The 21,467-nt window shown below is 32.2% G+C and overlaps 1 protein-coding gene across 1 annotated transcript; it reads right to left on the bottom strand.

The window, feature by feature from the left end:
• Positions 1-5,221: 5,221 nt before the first annotated feature.
• On the bottom strand, positions 5,222-16,723 carry LOC134270323 (uncharacterized). Its single transcript, XM_062752543.1, has 5 exons — positions 16,648-16,723; positions 13,891-14,036; positions 11,688-12,212; positions 8,282-8,325; positions 5,222-5,269 (listed from the first exon to the last, which is right to left on the bottom strand). The coding sequence occupies exons 2-5, from the start codon at positions 14,006-14,008 to the stop codon at positions 5,222-5,224; spliced, it is 735 nt and encodes a 244-aa protein (XP_062608527.1). The 5' UTR covers positions 14,009-14,036; positions 16,648-16,723.
• Between the last annotated feature and the right edge of the window lie 4,744 nt (positions 16,724-21,467).

The following is a 21,467-nucleotide window of genomic DNA, read 5'->3' as shown; positions in this document are numbered from 1 at the left end:
CAGCAGTGCAGAGTTACCGGTATAAGATGCAGCTTTTCTTTTTATATGAAAGGTACAGTTTTATATATAGAAATTAAATTTTGACCATACGTTCCCTTTAATATATCGCAGGGAAAGGTTGTGTATAAAGTTTAAAATAAAATTTTTAAGCTGTTGATTTTGGTGAAATCTTGTGATTTCAAATTGTTCAAAAAATCTTTGGAATTTTTGAGTATCCATATAAGAATAAATCCCAAAATATGCACACCAGAAATTCCATTCGTTGTCACGTATAATCCAAAAAATCACATCTTCAACATTACGGAACATTGCCTGCCCATACATCAAAAATAAAAAAAATCTGAACGACCTTATTAAGGAGAAGGATTTCATTTATAGTAGAAGACAACCACCAACTTTGAAAAAAAAATCCTCATTAAAGCCAAATTCACTTCTACAAAGGAAACGTTTACGGTTTCAAAATGTGACGATCCGAGCTGTTGAACTTGCGATTTCATACAAATTGGATACTCGTTCACATTCAAAAATGGAATTAATTTTAAAGTTTAACATAATATGAACTGCAAATCCAGGAACGTCATATATTGCATGACCTGTCGGGATTGCAGAGAAAATTACATTGGCAAAACAGGTAATAAAATATCCGAGTACACAAACAGCAGATAAGGAACCCTTCCATAAGAAATACTCCGTGCAGCGAACATCTTGAACAATGCGGTAAAAGACTTTTTAGTATCTCTCCGTTCTATAAAGTTAATGAGGAAAATGAACAGTTACGGCGGGCAAAAAAAAATATTTCATTGATAAATTTAAGCCTAAACAGATAAATATTTTGATTCAATCAATAACTGTTAATATTGTTTTTTATATTCAAATTATTGATTTAAATATTATTGTGTAAAAATGTATCATTTACCGTGTCAAGTCTACTGTAAAATCACATATTTCATGGGGTCAAATTTTCGAGGTTTGAGGAAAAAGTCTTGGTTTGTAGGGATTTGATTTCGTGGATGGAGAATGTTTAAGTAGTAATGTATATTAAATTTTACATTTCGTGGTGGTCATAAATTCGTGGGTCTCTCCTTGCCTCGAAAACAACGAAAATTAAACCCCAACGAAAATTAGTGATTTTACAGTATTTATTTTGGCGCTTTCTTCGGACATATTTGCGCCAACTTTTGACGTTGTTCTTTATCTATAACTTCATAATAACGACGTTATCATATTCAAAATAAATTTATATATATATATATATATATATATATATATATATATATATATATATATATATATATATATATATATATATATATATATATATATATATATATATATATATATATATATATATATATATATATATATATATATATATATATATATATATATATATATATATATATATATATATATATATATATATATATATATATATATATATATATATATATATATATATATATATATATATATATATATATATATATATATATATATATATATATATATATATATATATATATATATATATATATATATATATATATATATATATATATATATATATATATATATATATATATATATATATATATATATATATATATATATATATATATATATATATATATATATATATATATATATATATATATATATATATATATATTCAAAGTAAAACTAATTTTTAAAAAATAATACATACCCTTGGTCTTGTCTGAAATTAAATACAAAACATATTGATTCTTTCGAAGACAAAACAATTTTTTCAAGAATAATAAACTTCTTGCCATAAATGATTGTTCCAAGAAAATGTACAGATTCAAAATTTTAGTTATTATATAGCTAGTTTTCTTGGCGGGTGTAAAGCTTGGTGCTTTGCTATATCTGCTATATGGTGTACGTAACAACTATTTGGCGTAATTTATTTAAGCGGACAAATGGTTCTAATACGAGGATTGATCCAAAATTAATGTAACTTTGTCAATATCTTTAATATTTGGCGTCATATTATCAAATAGAATATACCAAAAGATGCATAAAAATTTGATAATAATATACCAAAAGATGCATAAAAATAAATCTAATCAAATTTGAAAATTTCATTTAATATTGCTTACTTGAATTAATTTTATAGACGTTGAAAATATCAAACATATGGGGTGTTGCCACGTCACAACTAAACGTCACGTTTCAAAGTGTAAATTGTTAGAATGAAAAAAGACAAACACAATAAAAAGCATCTAATAAAGCGTCTAATCGCCTAATATTTTTAAAAGCCAAAATTTTACGACATATTCTAGTCTTAAGTGGGCGTCTCAGAGAAAACCAAGCAATATAACAAAAATGGTCCATCAGCTTACATCTCAAATATTTTAATACTGGTATAAAACTGGAAGAGCATTTTATGAAAGTCCAAATTTTGCATTCAATTGCCCCTCAAATGTTGTTCTATTTTAAGCTTTGACCTACTATATATATTAGCCCAATGACCCTTTGAAAATTGTGAAAAAAAACTTAAAACGATACATTTTGAGTACCAAAATATTAAAAAAGAGAACAATTCTTACAAACTTTGGATTTATATTTAAGGTAATTCCACCCTCCTATTATATCATAGGTTTTTACAAAAACTGTTATTAAATTAAATTCATACCCAATAGAACAATATATTTTGGAAGAATGGTTTTCCATAAGTGTAATGATAAATATTGTTAAGTAAAAGAAATTAAAAATGCACACTTTCTTTTGTTTAATCAATTATTTAATATTTTAAAAAAATGTTTACAAGGGCAATAACTCCTACTCAGGAAGCTTCATTCAGGCATTTTCTTTATTGTGCTTCTAATGTAAAATAGTTTCCCTGATATTCACAATTCAATAATATCTTATATGAAGCAAGTATTTAGGAACTTTCAGCATCAGAATTATGCAATTTAATCTGTTTTTACATAATATTTATGATACTGTATATATGATAAAAAATGTACGATTTATTATGTTGGCATATATGCTTCTGCTTATTTACGTCTCCCATCTTAAATAATATGGCGACCTATACATTTTTTGAAATAATTGGTAAATTTAAACTTTATTGAATGAAAATAAATTTAATTTTTGTACTTCAAACCATTACAACTGTAAGGGTGAAAAGACGCTTAGTTATCTATAACTTATTTTTTCAATAAAACAAAGTTGCTTTGACAGTACTGCTTTTATTAAGGTTAGGCAGAATTTAGAATACTGGCATACACATGTAACTGTAACTTTGCTAGATGCTTCAGAAAGTGCAAAATAAGGATAAATATACCCGTAAACGCTTGTATTATCTCCTTTTCACAAGATTATAAAAGTAGAAGACCTAATTCGAATCTGGAAAAAAATCATCTTTGAACTTTCAAAGATTACTGCACAATTGATACACATAGATGAAATAAGCACATTCTAGGTCATTCTTGAATTTATTTATATTCTAGACATTTAGACCCTAAAACCTATTAAAAATTTTGAAGTAATTTTTTAAAAAAACAAGAGGCACATGGGCCACATCGCTCACCTGAGAACCTTTGTTCTTTACCAGATTTCCCCTTTGTAATACATATTGTGACCCCACCCTACCCCAATGATCATAATTTAGACAATTTGAAATCTACACTACCCCAGGATGCTTCCACATAAGTTTCAGTTTTTCTATCCCAGTGGTTCTTGAGAAGAAGATTTTTAAAGATTTTTCCTATATATTTCTATGTAAAACATTGATTCCCCATTGTGGCCCCGCCCTACTCTCGGGGGACATGATTTAAACAATTTAGAATCTACACTACCCCAGGATGCTTCCACATAAGTTTCAGCTTTTCTGGCCCAGTGGTTCTTGAGAAGAAGATTTTCAAAGATTTTTCCTATATATTTCTATGTAAAACATTGATTCCCCATTATGGCCCCGCCCTACCCCCGGTGGTCATGATTTGAACAATTTAAAATCTACACTACCCCAGGGTGCTTCTTCATAAGTTTCAGCTTTTCTGGCCCAGTGGTTCTTGAGAAGAAGATTTTCAATGAATTTTCCTATATATTTCTATGTAAAACTTTGATTCCCCATTGTGGCCCCGCCCAACCCCCGGGGGTCATGATTTGAAGAATTTGGAATGTACACTACCCCAGGGTGCTTCCACATAAGTTTCAGATTTTTTGGCCTAGTGGATCTTGAGAAGAAGATTTTTAAAGATTTTTCCTATATATTTCTACATATGTAAAACTTTGATTCCCCACTGTGGCACCGCCCTACACCCGGGGGGTCATGATTTGAACAATTTAAAATCTACACTACCCCCAGGATGCTTCCACATAAGTTTCAGATTTTCTGGCCCAGTGGTTCTTGAAAAGAAGATTTTCAAAGATTTTTCCTATATATTTCTATGTAAAACTTTGATTCCCCAATGTGGCCCCACCCTACCCCAATGATCATAATTTAGACAATTTGAAATCTACACTTCCCCAGGATGCTTCCACATAAGTTTCAGCTTTTCTGGCCCAGTGGTTCTTGAGAAGAAGATTTCAAAGATTTTTCCTATATATTTCTATGTAAAACTTTGATTCCCCAATGTGGCCCCGCCCTACCCCCGGAGGTCATGATTTGAACAATTTATAATCTACACTACCCAAGGATGCTTCCACATAAGTTTCAGCTTTTCTGGCCCTGTGGTTCTTGAGAAGAAGATTTCAAAGATTTTTCCTATATATTTCTATGTAAAACTTTGATTCCCCATTGTGGCCACGACCAACCCCCGGGGGTCATGATTTGAAAAATTTAGAATCTACACTACCCTAGGGTGTTTCCACATAAGCTTCAGCTTTATTGGCCCAGTGGTTCTTGAGAAGAAGATTTTTTAATGACCCCACCCTATTTTTGTTTTTTCTTGATTATCTCCCCTTGTGAGGGGACTTGGCCCTTCATTTTAACAATTTAAATTTTCCTTCACCCAAGGATGCTTTGTACTACGTTTGGTCAAAATTGGCCCAGTGGTTCTTGAGAAAAAGTCGAAAATGTGAAAAGTTTACAGACGGACGGACAGACGGACGACGGACAAAATGTGATCAGAAAAGCTCACTTGAGCCTTCAACTCAGGTGAGCTAAAATATTTCCGTGTCATAAATAATTGTTAAATCAATATCTTCCTTGTTTAAATCCTGTAAATATGTTTTGTATCACTATCTACGAAAATTAACTACTAGGATTTAACTCCCCTTTAATGCTCTCCAGACAGAGAAGCTAGAAAAGAGAAGGGAAGTCCAATGGTGGTCAAAACATGATTTATCATAATGAGCCTAATGCAACTTTTTTGAAATACGTGGTCTGATCTTTTTACTCAAAATGACTTCCAATATTTTTCTGAATGATTTGATATATTTATGAATAAGAAATGGGTGTTCATTTACCATCACTACCAACCAAATTAAAATTAATGTCCTGCTGTGTGTGACTTTCATGATGGAGAATTTGATTGTAATTTTGCAAACACTTTTTATATTTATGAATGTGACATAGTTATATTGAACCATCTATATTCTCTGCAAAGTGGAGAAGAAATAGACAAGCATGTTAACGATGCTCACGTATGTCCTGAGTAAATATTAATATTATATCAAAGCGGGTATTTCACGGATGATAAAAACGTTCTTTCAATGAAAATGAACTTACCCTACCCTTTGGATACTACAATAATGTAAGAAAAATTCTTTTAAAATACATGTAGGTAAACAAAGCATGTATAAGATTATATCATACATATGAGTAAATGATGATCTTCATTAGTTACTAGACCCTTCTTTGGCAAGAAATATGTCCATAGGACATGAATGCCCCGCCAAGGGTATATTAGTAATGCAACATGAAAATTTGTATTAGTGTAGGAAATTTGATCAGAATATCTTGAATAGTGGTGAGTTGAATTGCTTAGTATGTGTTAGCATATGAAGTTTGACACTAATTTCATTAAAATGAGGTCAAGGGCAAAGGAAATGCCAAGGTCAAAAACTGTAGATGCAGTTGAAAAGCTCTCATCAGTATGTTTCAGCATATGAAGTTGAAAAAAAATATTATAAATGGTTTCTTTATAACTGACTTAAAACAATTTGATAAAAGAGAGGTCAAGGTCAAAAATGTTAATACAGTTGAATTGCCTACATCAGTATGTATCAGCATATGGAGTTTGACACTAATTTAGGAAAAGTGGGGTCAAGGGCAAAGGAAAGGTCAAAGTAAAAAATGTTGATGCAGTTGCATATCTCTTATCAATATGTATCAACAAATGAAGTTTGTTAAAAATATCTAGGATGATTTCTTTAATCAAAACTGACTTAAACACAATTTGATAAAAGGGAGGTCAAGGTCAAATAAAAGGTCATGGTCAAAAATGTTGATGCAGTTGAATTGCTCTCATTAGTATGTATCAGCATATGAAGTTTGACACTGATTAAGGAATAGTGGGGTCAAGGTCAAAGGAAAGGTCAAGGTCGAAAATATTTATGCAGCTGAATTGCTCTCATCAGTATGTAACATGCTGTTTGATAAAAATATCTTGAATGGTAATTTTAAAAACTGAGCTAAACACTAATTAAAGCTAAATGAGGTCAAGGTCAAAGGAAAGGTCAAGGTCAAATAAAAGGTCAAGGTCAGAAATGTTGATGCAGTTGAATTGCTTACATCAGTATGTATCAGCATATGAAGTTTGACATTGATTTACGAGGTCATGGTCAAAGGAAAGGTCAATGTAAAAAATGTTGATGCAGTTGTATATCTCTCATCAATATTTATCAACATATATAGTTTGATAAGAATATCTAGAATGGTATCTTTAAAATTGAACTAACACACTAATTAGAGATAAGTGAGGTCATGATCAAAGGAAAGGTCAAGGTCAAAATGGTGATGCAGTTGAATAGCTCTCATTAGTATGTATCAACACGTGATGTTTGATAACACCATCTTAAATCTTATGTTTCAAACTGAGCTAAACACTAATTAAAAGATAAGTGAGGTAAAGGCCAAAATGGTGATGCAAATGAATAGCTCTCATCAGTACGCATCAACACATGAAGTGTGATAACACCATCTTAAATGGTATGTTTAAAACTGAGCTAAACACTAATCTAAGAAAAGTGTAGTCAAAGTCAAACGAAAGGTCAAGGTCAAAAAATGATGATGCAGTTGCATAGCTCTAATCAATATCTATCAGCATATGAAGTTTGATGAAAATATCTTGGATAGTTTCTTTGAAACTTAGCTTTGCACAGAGCTAAACGCAGAATGTGAAGGAAGGACAGACGGAAGGACGGAAGACGGACATGACAAACACTATATGCCCCCGGCCATATTCATGGCGGGGCATAAAAATCTCAGTAGTTATTTAAAAAGAAGTTTTCATAGGTTACGAAAATTTAATTTCAAAAACCCTAAAAACACTATTCAGCATTGCATTTTAGTGTCGCCTGCAGAGAAGTGCAGCACTAATGGATCACTTTACCCGGCATCTGTCTGTCCGTCCTTCTCTCACACCTTGTATCTCAAGAACTGTAAGAGATTTAGTTTTGATATTTTGCACGCTTATTGCTGGGCACAATGGCATTTGTAAATTGCCATGGTTACCGACCTCGTGACCCTTGACCTTGTCCTTTGAATGTTAAAAGTGCCAATATACAACATATTTTTGACATTTATGACCATAGCATTAGTTCTGGCTCAGAGGGGATAACAATGCAATATTCTGATAGCATTGGATTGTTAAACTGTTAAAAGGGGCTGGGTGGTTGTGGCCATTTTCAGACTATTTGGGTCTCCTTTAGAAGAAGAGCTTCATGTAAAGATATACAAAATGATCGAATTTTGAAACTAAAATGCATGCAATTTTTCTTTGCCAAATGATAGTTGACATCTTATGATATCATATCTAAAAAAAAGTAAGTTCTATCTGATGGTTTATTTGTTGCCACCCCGACCTCCTTAAAAATGCATCTGAGTAGCATATTCAAAATTAAACGCTGAAATAGTAAAGTTTTTATAGCACTGGAAATCTATACTTACATACTCTTCATACTGAAAAAATATAATTGTGATATTTTAAAAATTGATAAATTGATATGACAGAATTCTAAAACACAAAATATCACGAATAACACTAGTAATCTGAGATTATGTTGATCGATGTAATGTAGATAAAAGAAAATGAATAATGTTTGATATTTTTACTTCAAAAAAGTTCAAAACAAGCAAATGAAAACTTACAATTCTACGGGGAACTTTAACGTTTCCATTCTGTTGCCTTCCCTCTAAGAAAAATTTTTAAAATAAAATATGAAATTATCATTTGATATTTTCACGTCATTTTTCATGCTACTGAAAAAAAGAAAGACTGACAGAAGTAGATACGAATTTGTTTAAATATCGTTTTAGTATCGCCTGCGGTAAGGAATCGCTTTACCCGGCGTCTGTCTTTCTATCCGTCTGTCTGTCTAGCTGTCTGTCACACCTTGTACAAGAACTGTAAGAGACTTAGTTTTGATATTTTGCACGCTTATTACTTGACACTATGGCATTTACAATTTGCGATGGATACCGAATTCGTGACCCTTGACCTTTGAAAGTTAAAAGTTCCAATATACAACATATTTTTGATATTTCAAATTTTATGCTATTTAGCATGTGCACTGATTGTCATAAAAAATTATGAAAAATACAAAATGAAAAAAGACAATAAATAATGTCCTGAACTGTATGACGTACAATACAGATATCATATGACATTAAGCTTGATTTTTTTTCGTATTATTGAATCTTTAATGAATTTATATAAATTTATGTCACCACTTTTTATCACATAGTTTCATTATGAGAAGTTTGGAAACAAGGTTATTCAAGACACTGCATTAAAAATAAGTGGTAAAGAATCAGTAAACTAGAGTGAACTTAAACGCTTCATGTAGGCACAGGCACTTGTGATATGCCCCCCCCCCCTTTCAATCTTTTTAAATTTTTTTTTAAATCTGGGTTCGAGTCACCTTTTTCCTTATTGGGGGTCCATACCCCAAGTGCCTGTGCATTTAGGCTGCTGTAAAAATCGTTAAGAAGCCCAAAGAAATATTCACTGAATATGTAAAATTTACGGCAACCAATGTCTGTTTTATAGACAAATGAGCAGGTGGATTTCAACGATAAAAATTATATAATGGGCATCAAAAATGGATACAGTCCTTGCCAATAAAAAAAAATAACAACTAATGTACTGTTTGCCAAATTTTAACAAATAGTCACTGTTGATGTATAATTGAATTTAAGACACAGCAAATTCGACATCATTTCGTGAGTAGTTCACACTGTTTAAAAGAAACGTTTGAAGTAAAAAAAAAAGCTTAGTACTGAAAGGTCACCCTATGTTTTGAAAAATGATTGAAAACGACAGCATGTAAGAATATCTACACAATTATTTTAAAATATAAGTAAATCCACGTTTGTTTTAAATTCAAACGGGTAATGAAACTTGAATCTATTGCTTAAAACCCTCAAAACAAAATTTACAAGAAGATGTAATTGACTAAAACAGCAAAGGTCAGAGAAGAGCAAAGAACAGCAAGAGCACAAAGACAGATTAATATACATTTTTCTTAAATATTAGTGGTCTTGTTGTACAAATTCATATTCGGGGAGGCAGTTTATTTCTGGAAGAGTCTAGAAAGCAAATTTTTTGCAAAAAAATTGAAAGGTTAATGAGAGGAAGGAACCAGAATCAGGAATCCCCTACATTAAATTTCTTCATGACAGCGTCCAAACCCACACGCCCTGAAGAGTAAAGGAGTTTTTTGGGATTAACAGGAAGTTATTTTTTCACATTAACAATAATCGCCAGATCTTTCGCCTTTTGAATTGTTTCATTTTTTCAAACTTGAGAAAAAAAAACACCTTCCAGAAGAAAACGAGTCCAGGAAATCATAAGATCTGCCATTTTCCAGTGTACTAAGGGTCACATCCATAAATGAGTTCTAAAAACAATCAGAAATTGGATAAAAAAAAATTATGGACATGTGTTATGATTAAAAAGAGAATATTATGTTAAATCATTAAGACTAAATCATTAAAAAGCGTCTTTTACTTCTTTCTGAGCACCAAGGACATTATTTATCTAACAGCCCTCGTAACTCTAACTGCAGAAAATACCATAGAATCAGAACTCTTTAGTGTGAAGCGTAGAGAGGGTTTTTAACACATGTAATATAATAAATATTTTTTACAATGAATTCAACTTAATTATTCATTCGAAGGTTTGGAATAAATATTTTTTTTGATTGACAGACTCCACAACATTTTTTTTTCTATGTGTGTATGTTCATGTTCATGTTTTTTTGCATGAAATACTGTATATGCTGGAAGCATATAATTTCAAAAACAAAATGAAGAATCGGTACAGTTTTTTGGCATATTTAAAAGTAAAAATTCAAAAAGATATCGCAAAACATTTCACAAAACAATGTTTATATAATAGTGTTGCATTATGCATGTACTATGCCTAAATAGTAGGCAGGGTTTGACACATGGTGCACGAGCCGGAGGCGAGTGCACTATGTGTCAAACCCTGCCTACTATTTAGGCATAGTACATGCATAATACAACACTATTGTTATTATTATGCTGACTGTTGTTATTATTTATGCGACAATCCATTTGTTTTTTTTTCCTGAAAATAATGGTGGTAACACAGAGCACTTGCAAAAACTCATTCAAAATCTTCATGCTAAAATTAGTTGCATGCTTATTTATTTTGGTTACTAGTATTTTCTCTAAATAAGTCAGGATTTTCTGTCCCAAATATACTCATCTTTATTTTCTGTTTTGTTAGTAAGACTGATTTGATTACAGACGTGGATTCTCATTGATAATTTTCTTTTACATCCTTCAATCAAGCGCTATATAAAAAAGCGTTTTAATGACCCCATGATATCAATTCATCTAACGATCTGTATGTAATTAGTTTGAAACTTTGTTGTACACATTTATCTAAGATTCCTTAGAATAAATATAACTGTTTTCAAATAATATTTGTCTATTTTCTCCTTCTTGTGTCAATTGTATAAATTAAATTATATATTTAATAAAATTTTCCCAATCAGTGATTGTCTCTGTGGCGTAATCGATAAGGCATCGGATTGGCAACCTCATGGTTGTGAGTTCGGTTCCTGGTGAGTGCAATGAAGAATTTTATTCAGAAAATAAGGCCGTACACTATTTCGGCATAGTATGCTTACGCTATATAAATCCTTAGACCACTATGCGAGAATAGTAGGGTATGGGTTATATAGAGACAAACTGACAGGAAGCATAATAATTTGCGATATTTTTGATTTTTACTTTTAAATATGCTAGAAGCATATATATAGCTGACCACTAGCTCTTAGATTTAATTATTAAAGAAGGTAAAGGCAGGCGTCACATGCGTTCCTTGTCCTTCGAAAACAAATTGGGTCAGTACTTAAATTTCAAGTATTTCTATTTTCAATATGCCTGGTAATCATTACGTGTTAATGGTATGCTAGAATAGTATGATGGTACAATAGCAAACGGTCCAAGGTAATTCAAGAACCGATACCATCGAGGCTTGTTCGAAAAACGTAAATCAGTTTATTTTAATAACTGCTCCTACCATCCAATAATACTTGATAGGGAGCAACATCAGGTAGATTCTGTGGAAGTTGTGGACTTCTTCTTGATATGTTTCCTCCTATTAAAGTATTCTGGTTAAATGTTTCAGGATTCGGTATTGCAGTTGTAACGGGAGAGGAGAAAATGCAGCGGACCAGACCGGGATTCGAACCCGGGCCCCCTGAAACTCCGGTCAGGTGCTCTACCGAATGAGCTATCTGGCCACCGGCGATCGAACCCGGCTGACCGCCACATTCCTCCCTCCTTAAAGGTCTTTGGCCCTCCAAGGACCCCAACCCAGGCTCATCCCTGGCAGGTCTTTCACCTGTCAATTCCAAATCCTGGTCACGGCACCACATGTAACGGGAGAGGAGAAAATGCAGCGGACCAGACCGGGATTCGAACCCGGGCCCCCTGAAACTCCGGTCAGGTGCTCTACCGAATGAGCTATCTGGCCACCGGCGATCGAACCCGGCTGACCGCCACACAGTGTTGTCTTCAATTGATAGCACCTTTGATCCTCTATCTTCAAAAGAAAATATTCATTTATTAAAAAAATAAATATGCAATTTACAATAAACATAGTACATGTAATCTTGTAACCATTATCATTTATAATGCCTCTATTTAACAAGTATCCTGAGAGTGAGAGTATTGCATAAGCAATACATGTCCCCTACCGGGTTCCCCTTTTTCTTCAGGGTGTCATTTTTAAATACAGATATGCAAAAAGTTATGACCAAGGTAAAACTGCTTGATTTTGAGGTTGTGAATGTCTTTAAGCTAACAAAATAATCCACATTAAGACGAAAATTCAACTAATTTTTTCAACATCTTTTTCTCGCTTCATATTTACCATGTTGACTATCGGTATTTAGCGCAGCACGAACCCGATCTTAAACCATTATTGAAAATTTAAAATGCCATAATTCTGTCAAAAATCAATGAAGCGAAACAGTAACTTATTAAGATACACTCACATACCAAAATTCAGCGAAATATCTGCAAGCATTTAGAAAAAAAATTGCGGAAAACCAAGTAGGACAGACTGACTGACAGACATGTGGACAGCTAGATGGACAGATGCAGAGGAAACCTATAGTCCCCTCCGGTTTCACCGGTAGGGGACTAAAAATCGGTTTTTCGTGGACGATTTTCCTATCGAGTACAAGGGTACTCCATAAAAATGTAAATACAAGTGTGTTGATTTTCTTCAGTACACTTTATCTCTATTAAAAACCAACGATGTCTTTAATTGTACCTGCTTTCGCGAAAGTGAAGTACATTACATATCATTCGCCTGTCTGTCTGCTAGTCTGTCTATCACAAGAACCCTAACCTTAAGCTTGGTCATAACCCTTGAATGAGAAGGAATATGGTTTCCGTATTTCACGTGTACATTGTCATTGAGAAGACTTTTTCAAATATGCTATATTTATCATTTTGACCTCATGACCTTGAAGTTTAACAACATTTTTTATAAAACTTTCAACCTATTAAACTTATGATTGGCCATAATCTTTGGATGAGAAAGGAAATTGCTTCCATAGTCATATTAATACTAGTATAAGAGAAACAGAGGACTGATATTTATTCAACTAAACCCACTGTAAGACTGTGTTTTACCTCTCAAACAAAACTGTGTTCCTTTACTAAATTACCCTAGCTAGCTAGCTCTGGAAAGAATACGTAATGAATAATTCTAAATTCTACAAGCGGTTTTTCTAGGCACAAAGCATGATGGTAAACACACAAGGTTATCAAAAGGTTTTAAGAGTATACTTAAACTATGATTCAGTCCTATTTCCTTATTCAACATTTTGTCGTATATGAATACGTCATTTTCGAGGTAATGTAAATACATTTTGTATTACCGCTAAAAATTATTGTATATATGAATGCAATTTTGTAATGACCTCACATATTTTTACCTATTTCTGGGTTCTTTTTCAAAATAGTCAAGAAAAGATTTTCGGGGAAGTTCACGAGGGAGAAAGTAAATGTTTCCGAGGCCAAGTTGTAAAAAAATACTCAGTGACCTTGCGTGAAAAAAATTAAGTGGTTACAAAGATCTACTACTAAAGAAAAAGTGTTCTCTGGTTTAAAGTAATCTTGCAAAGAAATCAAAAACATCAGTAAAACGCACATCACTTTTGCTTCTTATATAACAGATTCTCTTTGTTTAAAATATGAAATTTATTTACCTGCACGTTTAGATTTTCTTCGAAAACATACGCACACAATGAGAAGAAAAGTTGTTATAAAGGAGGTTCCAAAGAGAAATATCAAAGTTTCTGTGGTGAGAGTCTTGCCTTCTCTCATGTTTGGAATACGCCTTGGATACAGTGCTCTAGAATAAATTAAAGAAAACATTCATTAGATTATTAATTCAAAGCTAACTTGGCTTACAAAATTTATTTCCTAAATGGAAGTCAAGTTGGACTATTTGAGGGTGCAATTTTATCCTCAATATTATACTCTTTTTATGTAAACGGTTTTGAAATGCATTTGTTAAACGAGAATTGTCCATCAATTGAAATTAATTCATTTAATATATTCCCTATTATGTATGCTGATGATACTGGTAAAAATTTATTCGCAGAAACACCCAAAGCTTTACAACAAATACTTGACTCTTTGCATAATTATTGCAAAAATGGAATCTAACTGTAAATGCAGATAAATCTAAAATAATGGTTTTTTGAAATGTAGGAAAAATTTAAAAAAAAATGAGAGGTGATTTTACGACGAAAAAGAATTAGAAATTTAATAGTAAATAAGTATATTTATCATTAAATTATAATAGTAAATTTTCTAAAGCACTACAGAAGCTTGCAGAGCAAGTAAAATAATAATAATAAATAATAATAATAATAATAATAGTAAAATAAATGATTATTACTATTTTAATTTTCAAACAAAATGTTCAGTTTTCGACACCTATGTCAATAGTGTGCTTTTCATGCTTCGGAAGCATGAGGGTTTAACAAAGGAAGTGATATTGAAAAAGCCCGTATTATCAGGGACCTATATACTTAGTATAAACATGTAGGTCCCTGATATTATGTTCTGTAAAAGAAGAAAAATGGGGTTAAAAAAGAATGCTACCAACAAGCTTGTTTATCTCGAACTTGGTAGATGTCTATGCCATATTCTAAGGAAAATAAAAATTATGAAATATTGGTTAAAGTTTAGAAAAACAGAAAATTGTATTCTTAAGACTTATTATGAAGAAATGATACAGGAAAATGGCGAATTGATAGATACACGAATACCAATAGAAATGATAGAAAATGTATAGTGTGTTTTCTGAATGAAATAGAAGATATACCTGTAAATTTCATTTTACAATGTCCTACATATGAAAATTTAAGGAAGAAATATATTTAAAAATATTTACAATTCCAATGTCTTTGTCCGAGATAAAATTACCAATTGTAAATGTACTTTATTTCCTCATCAATGTATTGGCGCGGTTCCAAAAAAAAAAAATCACGTGCAGGGCGGGACAAACAGCTAGACAGAAGCAGGGCTTGGAGCACGTGGATTGGCGGAATCAAAGCATGTAAATATAAGGAATAACTGTCAGATTTCTCAATTTCATGAAGATGATCAATCGATTGGTTTGTGTGATAATTTTATGCATAAACGCCTTCGGCGTTTTTGCAAATTATCACGCAAGCCAATCGATTGATCATTTCATGAAATCGAAAAATAAGACAGTTATTCCTTAAATATTATTATCAAAATAGTAGTGTATATAAATTCGAATTGTAAGGGAACTAAGGGGTCTTGGGAATTTTTTAAGAGAAGCATATCATATACGGAAAAGTAAATATTAATGATTTTAAAATATTGATTTACTATCATAATATTACTCTAATATCTATGAACAGATATGCACAATTATGAATGATTGTGTATATGTTAAAATGGCAATTATGTATATTGTATGCTCTTTATATGTTAATTTGATGTATCTGTTGATACAAGGAATAAAAGAATTTAATTTATTTTTATAATGCGTGTATTTTTATTGTAGATTGTGTTATATCACTTTTGATTGTGCTATTTATCATTGTGTATTTTAGGTATTGTAATTGTATTATAAGTATTTTAATTTTTTATAGAGGGCCTCAAGGAAAAATAGTGCTCGCACCAACTGACTCACCCTCTTTAAGTAAAGTATTATTATTATTTATACATATTTATTTTTCTTCGAAAATAGTGTTTCAAATTCTTTTCTATAGTGAGATTACACAGATAATATATCGATGATTAATGCATGCATTATGGTAAGAAATTATACATGAAGAAAAGAATGTATCAATAAATAAACAGACAGATAAATTTCCTAATGAATAAATAAGTAACTTAGTTCATTAGTTATTAGAATAAAAAAATAATTAAATAGAATAAATAAATTGTTCACAAAACTTCAATTAACAGTTGTTTTTTTTCCCAAGACTGAAGCCCAGTTATTTGCAAGACGTATTTTAGATTGTAAGACTTTCAAACAATTATTGCCAAAATGCATTATGAAAAGCCCCTAAACCACAACGATATAAATACAGCCATTTAAACTCATGTTTCACAAGTAAGGGGTGTGGCGATAAAACGAAAGTACATTCCAAAACTCGTATTTCAGTAGATATCTTTCAGATGTACATTTGAAACTATATAAATCACTTTCCTCTATTACAAGTGTACCAAAGGAACTTGTGATCAAACCATTTGTATAGTATTTATACAATGAAATATATTCAAACCAAAGAAAATATGTTTGCATCATATTACTACAGGTACTACATGTTCATAAAAATTTATGTTCCCCATACACGTTTTTTTTTTAAAGAAAATATGTTACTGTTACTGGATAAAAACCGGGTGTATACAGGATTGTTTAAACAATATCTAAAGAAAAATGTATCTTAACGTCTAAATAAAATTAAATGACTTACTACATCAAAAAGAAGCCGCCGTAATCATCAGGTCTGGGCGGCCTCCGTGTTTGGAGAATAGCTAGATTCAATATGGCGACCAAAACTTTTACCATATATGGAAACTGCAATGCAATGTCGGATAGTTTTTCTTCTGATTTCATAGGATAACACAGGTAATTTTCGAACGTTTCGTGCCTACCTTTAATCAAAAAGTGCAAACATCAGTGTACAATTGAATAAAAGATCAAACATTAAACTATCTATTGTATGTGGCGATTTGAGATTCTGTGTCTAGACTATTTACAATACGCTGTCAAAGTTGGCACTTCTTGCGTTCCATTTCTACTTAATATTTCTTGTTATTTTGTTTAATTTTGTTTTTTCCCTATCGGGACAAATAAAAAGCCACATAGATGCTCAAACAATACATAAATAATATTACTTTCATATTTTCTTTTAATATATATATATATATATATATATATATATATATATATATATATATATATATATATATATATATATATATATATATATATATATATATATATATATATATATATATATATATATATATATATATATATATATATATATATATATATATATATATATATGTACAGTATGATGCAATATATATTCGGACAAGATGGCGACGTGTTTACATTTTCATCCTGTAACTTACATATTTTGATGTAAATAAAAAAAGTTTAAAAATATCGTTGGTATTTTGCGTAGTTATTTTTAACCTCCGATGGCCATGTGACATTTGATATGTCACGTGATTTTATTTTCGTCTGCTTTGTTTACAAATTTTGACGACTGAAAGTGATATGGGTAGAAAAGGAAAAGAACTCAGTAGTGAGGTGAAAGAAGTCGCCAAGAAATTACTTGATGAGGGAAAAACTGTCAGGTATGTGGCAGATGTTCTCGGTGTATCCCACTCCACCATTGGATCACTGAAAAAACGTTTTGAAGAGAGAGGTTCAGTGGAAAACATCCCGCGAAGTGGTCGACAGCCTACTGTGACAGAACGTGACTATAGATGCTTAGAAAGGTTAGTTAAAGTTAACAGGAGGGACAGTCTAACAGAAATCACAAATAAATTTAATGAAAACAGGAATATTCCCGTATCTAAGCGTACATTACAACTTCATTTACATAAACATGGATTTACAAGACGTGTATCAAAGAAGAAACTAGTGATAGGGGAGGTAAATCGAAGAAAGAGATTGTCATGGTGCCGGGAAAAACGAAAGTTAACAGTGGAAGGATTTTGGAAGAAAGTTATTTTCTCGGACGAATCAAAAATTGTTATTGGACGTGATTCAAGGGTGTATGTTTGGCGTAAGAGGGGTGAAGGGTGGAGGCCTGATTTGGTGACTCAGCGCCGTTCGAAACCATGCTTTGAGGTCATGATCTGGGGGTGTATTACTTGGCATGAAATTGGTACCATCACGGCTGTAAATGGAAATATTAACGCTGAAAAATACCAGGATATTCTTGATAACAATCTGTGGCCAGTTATAGCTCGCCATTTTCCATCTGGTGACTATATATTCCAGGATGACAATGCCCCCGTACATCGTGCGAGAACTACCCAGGAATTTATGCACAGAAATAGAATAACTGGAATGAGCTGGCCTGCACAAAGTCCCGATATCAATATCATCGAGAATCTATGGTTACTTATCAAGAGAAAGTTACAGACACGAGTTGGGAGGATCGCGAGTAAGGATGATCTATTCCACGAAATCCAGTGTATTTGGAGGGAGATCAGCCCAGACTTCGTTAAATGCCTCTACCGATCTATTCCCCGGAGATTAATGAATGTTATTCGTCTAAAAGGGCATCTCACAAAGTACTAGGTAAGTTTCATTATTTATTTCATGTTTTTTACTGCAATATCTATACTCGAAAATTGACCTAATTTCGTATCGAATGTAAACACGCCGCCATCTTGTCCGAATATATATTGCATCATACTGTATATATATATATATATATATAAGACTCCAAAGTCCGATGGCGACGCCAAAGTCCGATGGTCTCGCCAAACCCCGATGGTCTGCGCCAAACCCCGATGGCTCGTTGTCTTTACGGATGCCAAAGTCTGATGGTCACGCCAAAGTCCGATGGCTCGTTTCCTATGAGACGCGCGACGCTAAAGTGCGATGGTTTGACACGCCAAAGTCCGATGGTGCGGAGGAACAATTAACGTTTATGACGTAACAAAAGTCTGACGTCATGACGTTATTCTGCATTCAAAATTCATTGATTCAGTATTCATCTCCCATACATTTTCACTGATATTGCTTATTGTTTTCACCCACCGCAGGTAGTAGGGTTAATCCTCGTACACAATTCGAGTGGTAAGGGTTAGTCCTTGAACACTTATGTGTTTCTTCGAACCCACACGAGAGATTTAAGGGTTATTCCTCGCACACTATTGGACTGATTTAGATTAGTCCTGCACCCAGCTATGATATTTAGGTTAGAGTTGATACTCATTGTTCGACTGATAAGTCTTAGTTTTGCACCTACATCCAAAAGACGGGGGTTGGTCTTTGTATTTATGATAATTTGTATTTATTTATTGGCATGGCGTGGCATCGCATTTTTAGCGCAGTGGTACTATGACGTCATAAAAGTTAATTGTTTTCTGCACCATCGGACTTTGGCGTGTCAAGCCATCGGGGTTTGGCGTAGACCATCGGACTTTGGAGTCCCATCGCACTTTGGAGTCCTACTTATATATATATATATATATATATATATATATATATATATATATATATATATATATATATATATATATAGTTCTATCTCTTAACGTATAAGTCTTTTAATTGTTTAAGAAATTTCAGATGCAGCATCGTTAATAAACATTGAATCAATATTTTGTTTCACTAAAAATATTTTCAAGGGCGATAATGGAAAGATAACTATTGTTGATGGATGCATATTATTTTACATGCTCAGAAAACTATTTGATATTCTGGTTTAAAAAGAAACGTTTCATTTTCATTGTAAATCAAAATTAGATAGGCATGACATCATACATTATTTTCACACATACCTCATAATTTTAATAAATTATCACATACCTCATAATTTTAATAAATTATGAGATAAAAAATAAATGACATTTCTATTTGCCACATCAAATTTTCTTCACATCATGATTAGACATAATATCCATTTTTGAAAAAGTAAGCAACGCTCCATACTACAAACTATTTAAAATTTCCATTTGAATCTAATGCCATTGCTTGTGATGAAAATCAATATTTCGAATTTGTACTTGCCGAAGGCTCAAATGAGCTTTTCTGATCAAAATTTGTCCGTCGTCTGTCGTCGTTGTCGTTGTCATTGTAAACATTTTACATTTTCATCTTCTGTCTGAAGAACTACTGGGCCAATTTCAACAAAACTTGCCTCAGAGGTGAATGGGATTCAAGTTTGTTCAAATGAAGGGCCACGCCTTTGTTACAACGCACTTTGAAAAAAATTTCAAAATGCGTTAAATTTGGGACCGAGCTAACGCACTTTGAAAAAAATTAAATATCTTTTCAAAGTGCGATAATATCGACCATATTAACGCACTTTGAAAAAAAAATTATGAAGAGCTTGATCAATATTCTGACAAATTTTCTGTATGGTAAATAATTGATCCTGGTTGGTTAACTTTTTGGTCATAAGCTTAAGGTCACTTGAAGACCTGAGATACATTTAACAGTGGGACGGACAACTTCGGAATGGATATTTTTCCGAACCTGCGCACCTCTTTCCTGTAAAGCTATCCTTTAAGGATTTTTTTAAATGGTGGATTTTTTCACCTTAGTGCATTTCTGTAATAAGAAATGCAACATTATCTGGTAGTTTTTGAGATATTTAGTGTCAAAAATAAAAACCCCATCGGCAAATATGTACTTAAAATTACCCCCATAAAAACCCCACAGAAAACCCCTGGGATTTGAACCCAGCCCCCCCCCCCCCCCCATGGGAGAAATAAACCCATAGAACTTTTTGTGGGGTTTTTAACCCCATATATGATTAAAAATTACATTTGGGTATTTTCCCCACATTTTACCTGCATGGGGTATAAAATCCCATAGAATGTTCTTTATATTTCTTTATTTTCATATTTGGAATAATGGATACATTATATTATTGTCAATTGCCTTATTTTCAAAGTAACTGATTGAGACAAGTCTGTTTTATAGTAAAATAAATTATTGTGTTATTTTTCACACCCTAGTACTTGTATAATTCTAAAAGGTACTTATATATCATTATATTTAACATGTTTAATGTTACAATATATTTCTTTAACATCTCTGAATTATTATTATTATTATTATTATTATTATTATTATGACAACTGCTAACATGATTAATTAATGAATCCAACAATCTGGCAGTGTTTTGCTAAATTCTTAACACGTCTTTCAATTACAGTTGGGTCAAATTCACAGTATGTTGTAAGACTTGTACTTCTGTTATTGTGTTAAGTACCGTCTGATGTCATATTTGTTATAGCATCGCAAGCCTTTCTTACGAGGGACGTTCAATAAATAATGTCATTAGCTTGACTTTCTCTCATTATTGAATCTTTAATGAATTGATAACAGTTTATTTGACCACTTTTTATCGCATTATTTTATTGTGGGAAGCTGTAAAACAAGGGCTATTCGAGACACTGCATTAAGAATGAACGGTCAAGAATCAGTAAACTAGAGTAAAATTAAACGCTCCATCAAAGCAGCTGTTAAACTTGTTAATATTCCAAATATATATTAACTTAAATATGTGAAATTTACAGCAACCAGTGTCTG

This window comes from Saccostrea cucullata, unplaced genomic scaffold (assembly GCF_032062105.1).
Source record: "Saccostrea cucullata isolate Sc308-1 unplaced genomic scaffold, CSIRO_AGI_Scuc_v1 ctg203, whole genome shotgun sequence".
Classification (NCBI taxonomy): Eukaryota; Metazoa; Mollusca; class Bivalvia; order Ostreida; family Ostreidae; genus Saccostrea; species Saccostrea cuccullata.
The sequence above is the reverse complement of the archived record's forward strand: the minus strand, read 5'-3'. Positions and strand labels throughout refer to the sequence as shown.

Bases quoted from the DNA above. Each gene is read 5' to 3' on its own strand.
- LOC134270323 (XM_062752543.1), bottom strand. From the start codon at position 14,008: ATGAGAGAAGGCAAGACTCTCACCACAGAAACTTTGATATTTCTCTTT. The intron at 12,213-13,890 runs GTAAATAAATTT...TTTCTTTTGAAG, and splicing joins AAGAAAATCTAAACGTGCAG to ATAGAGGATCAAAGGTGCTA. The intron at 8,326-11,687 runs GTAGGAGCAGTT...AATTTTTCTTAG, and splicing joins CTATCAAGTATTATTGGATG to AGGGAAGGCAACAGAATGGA.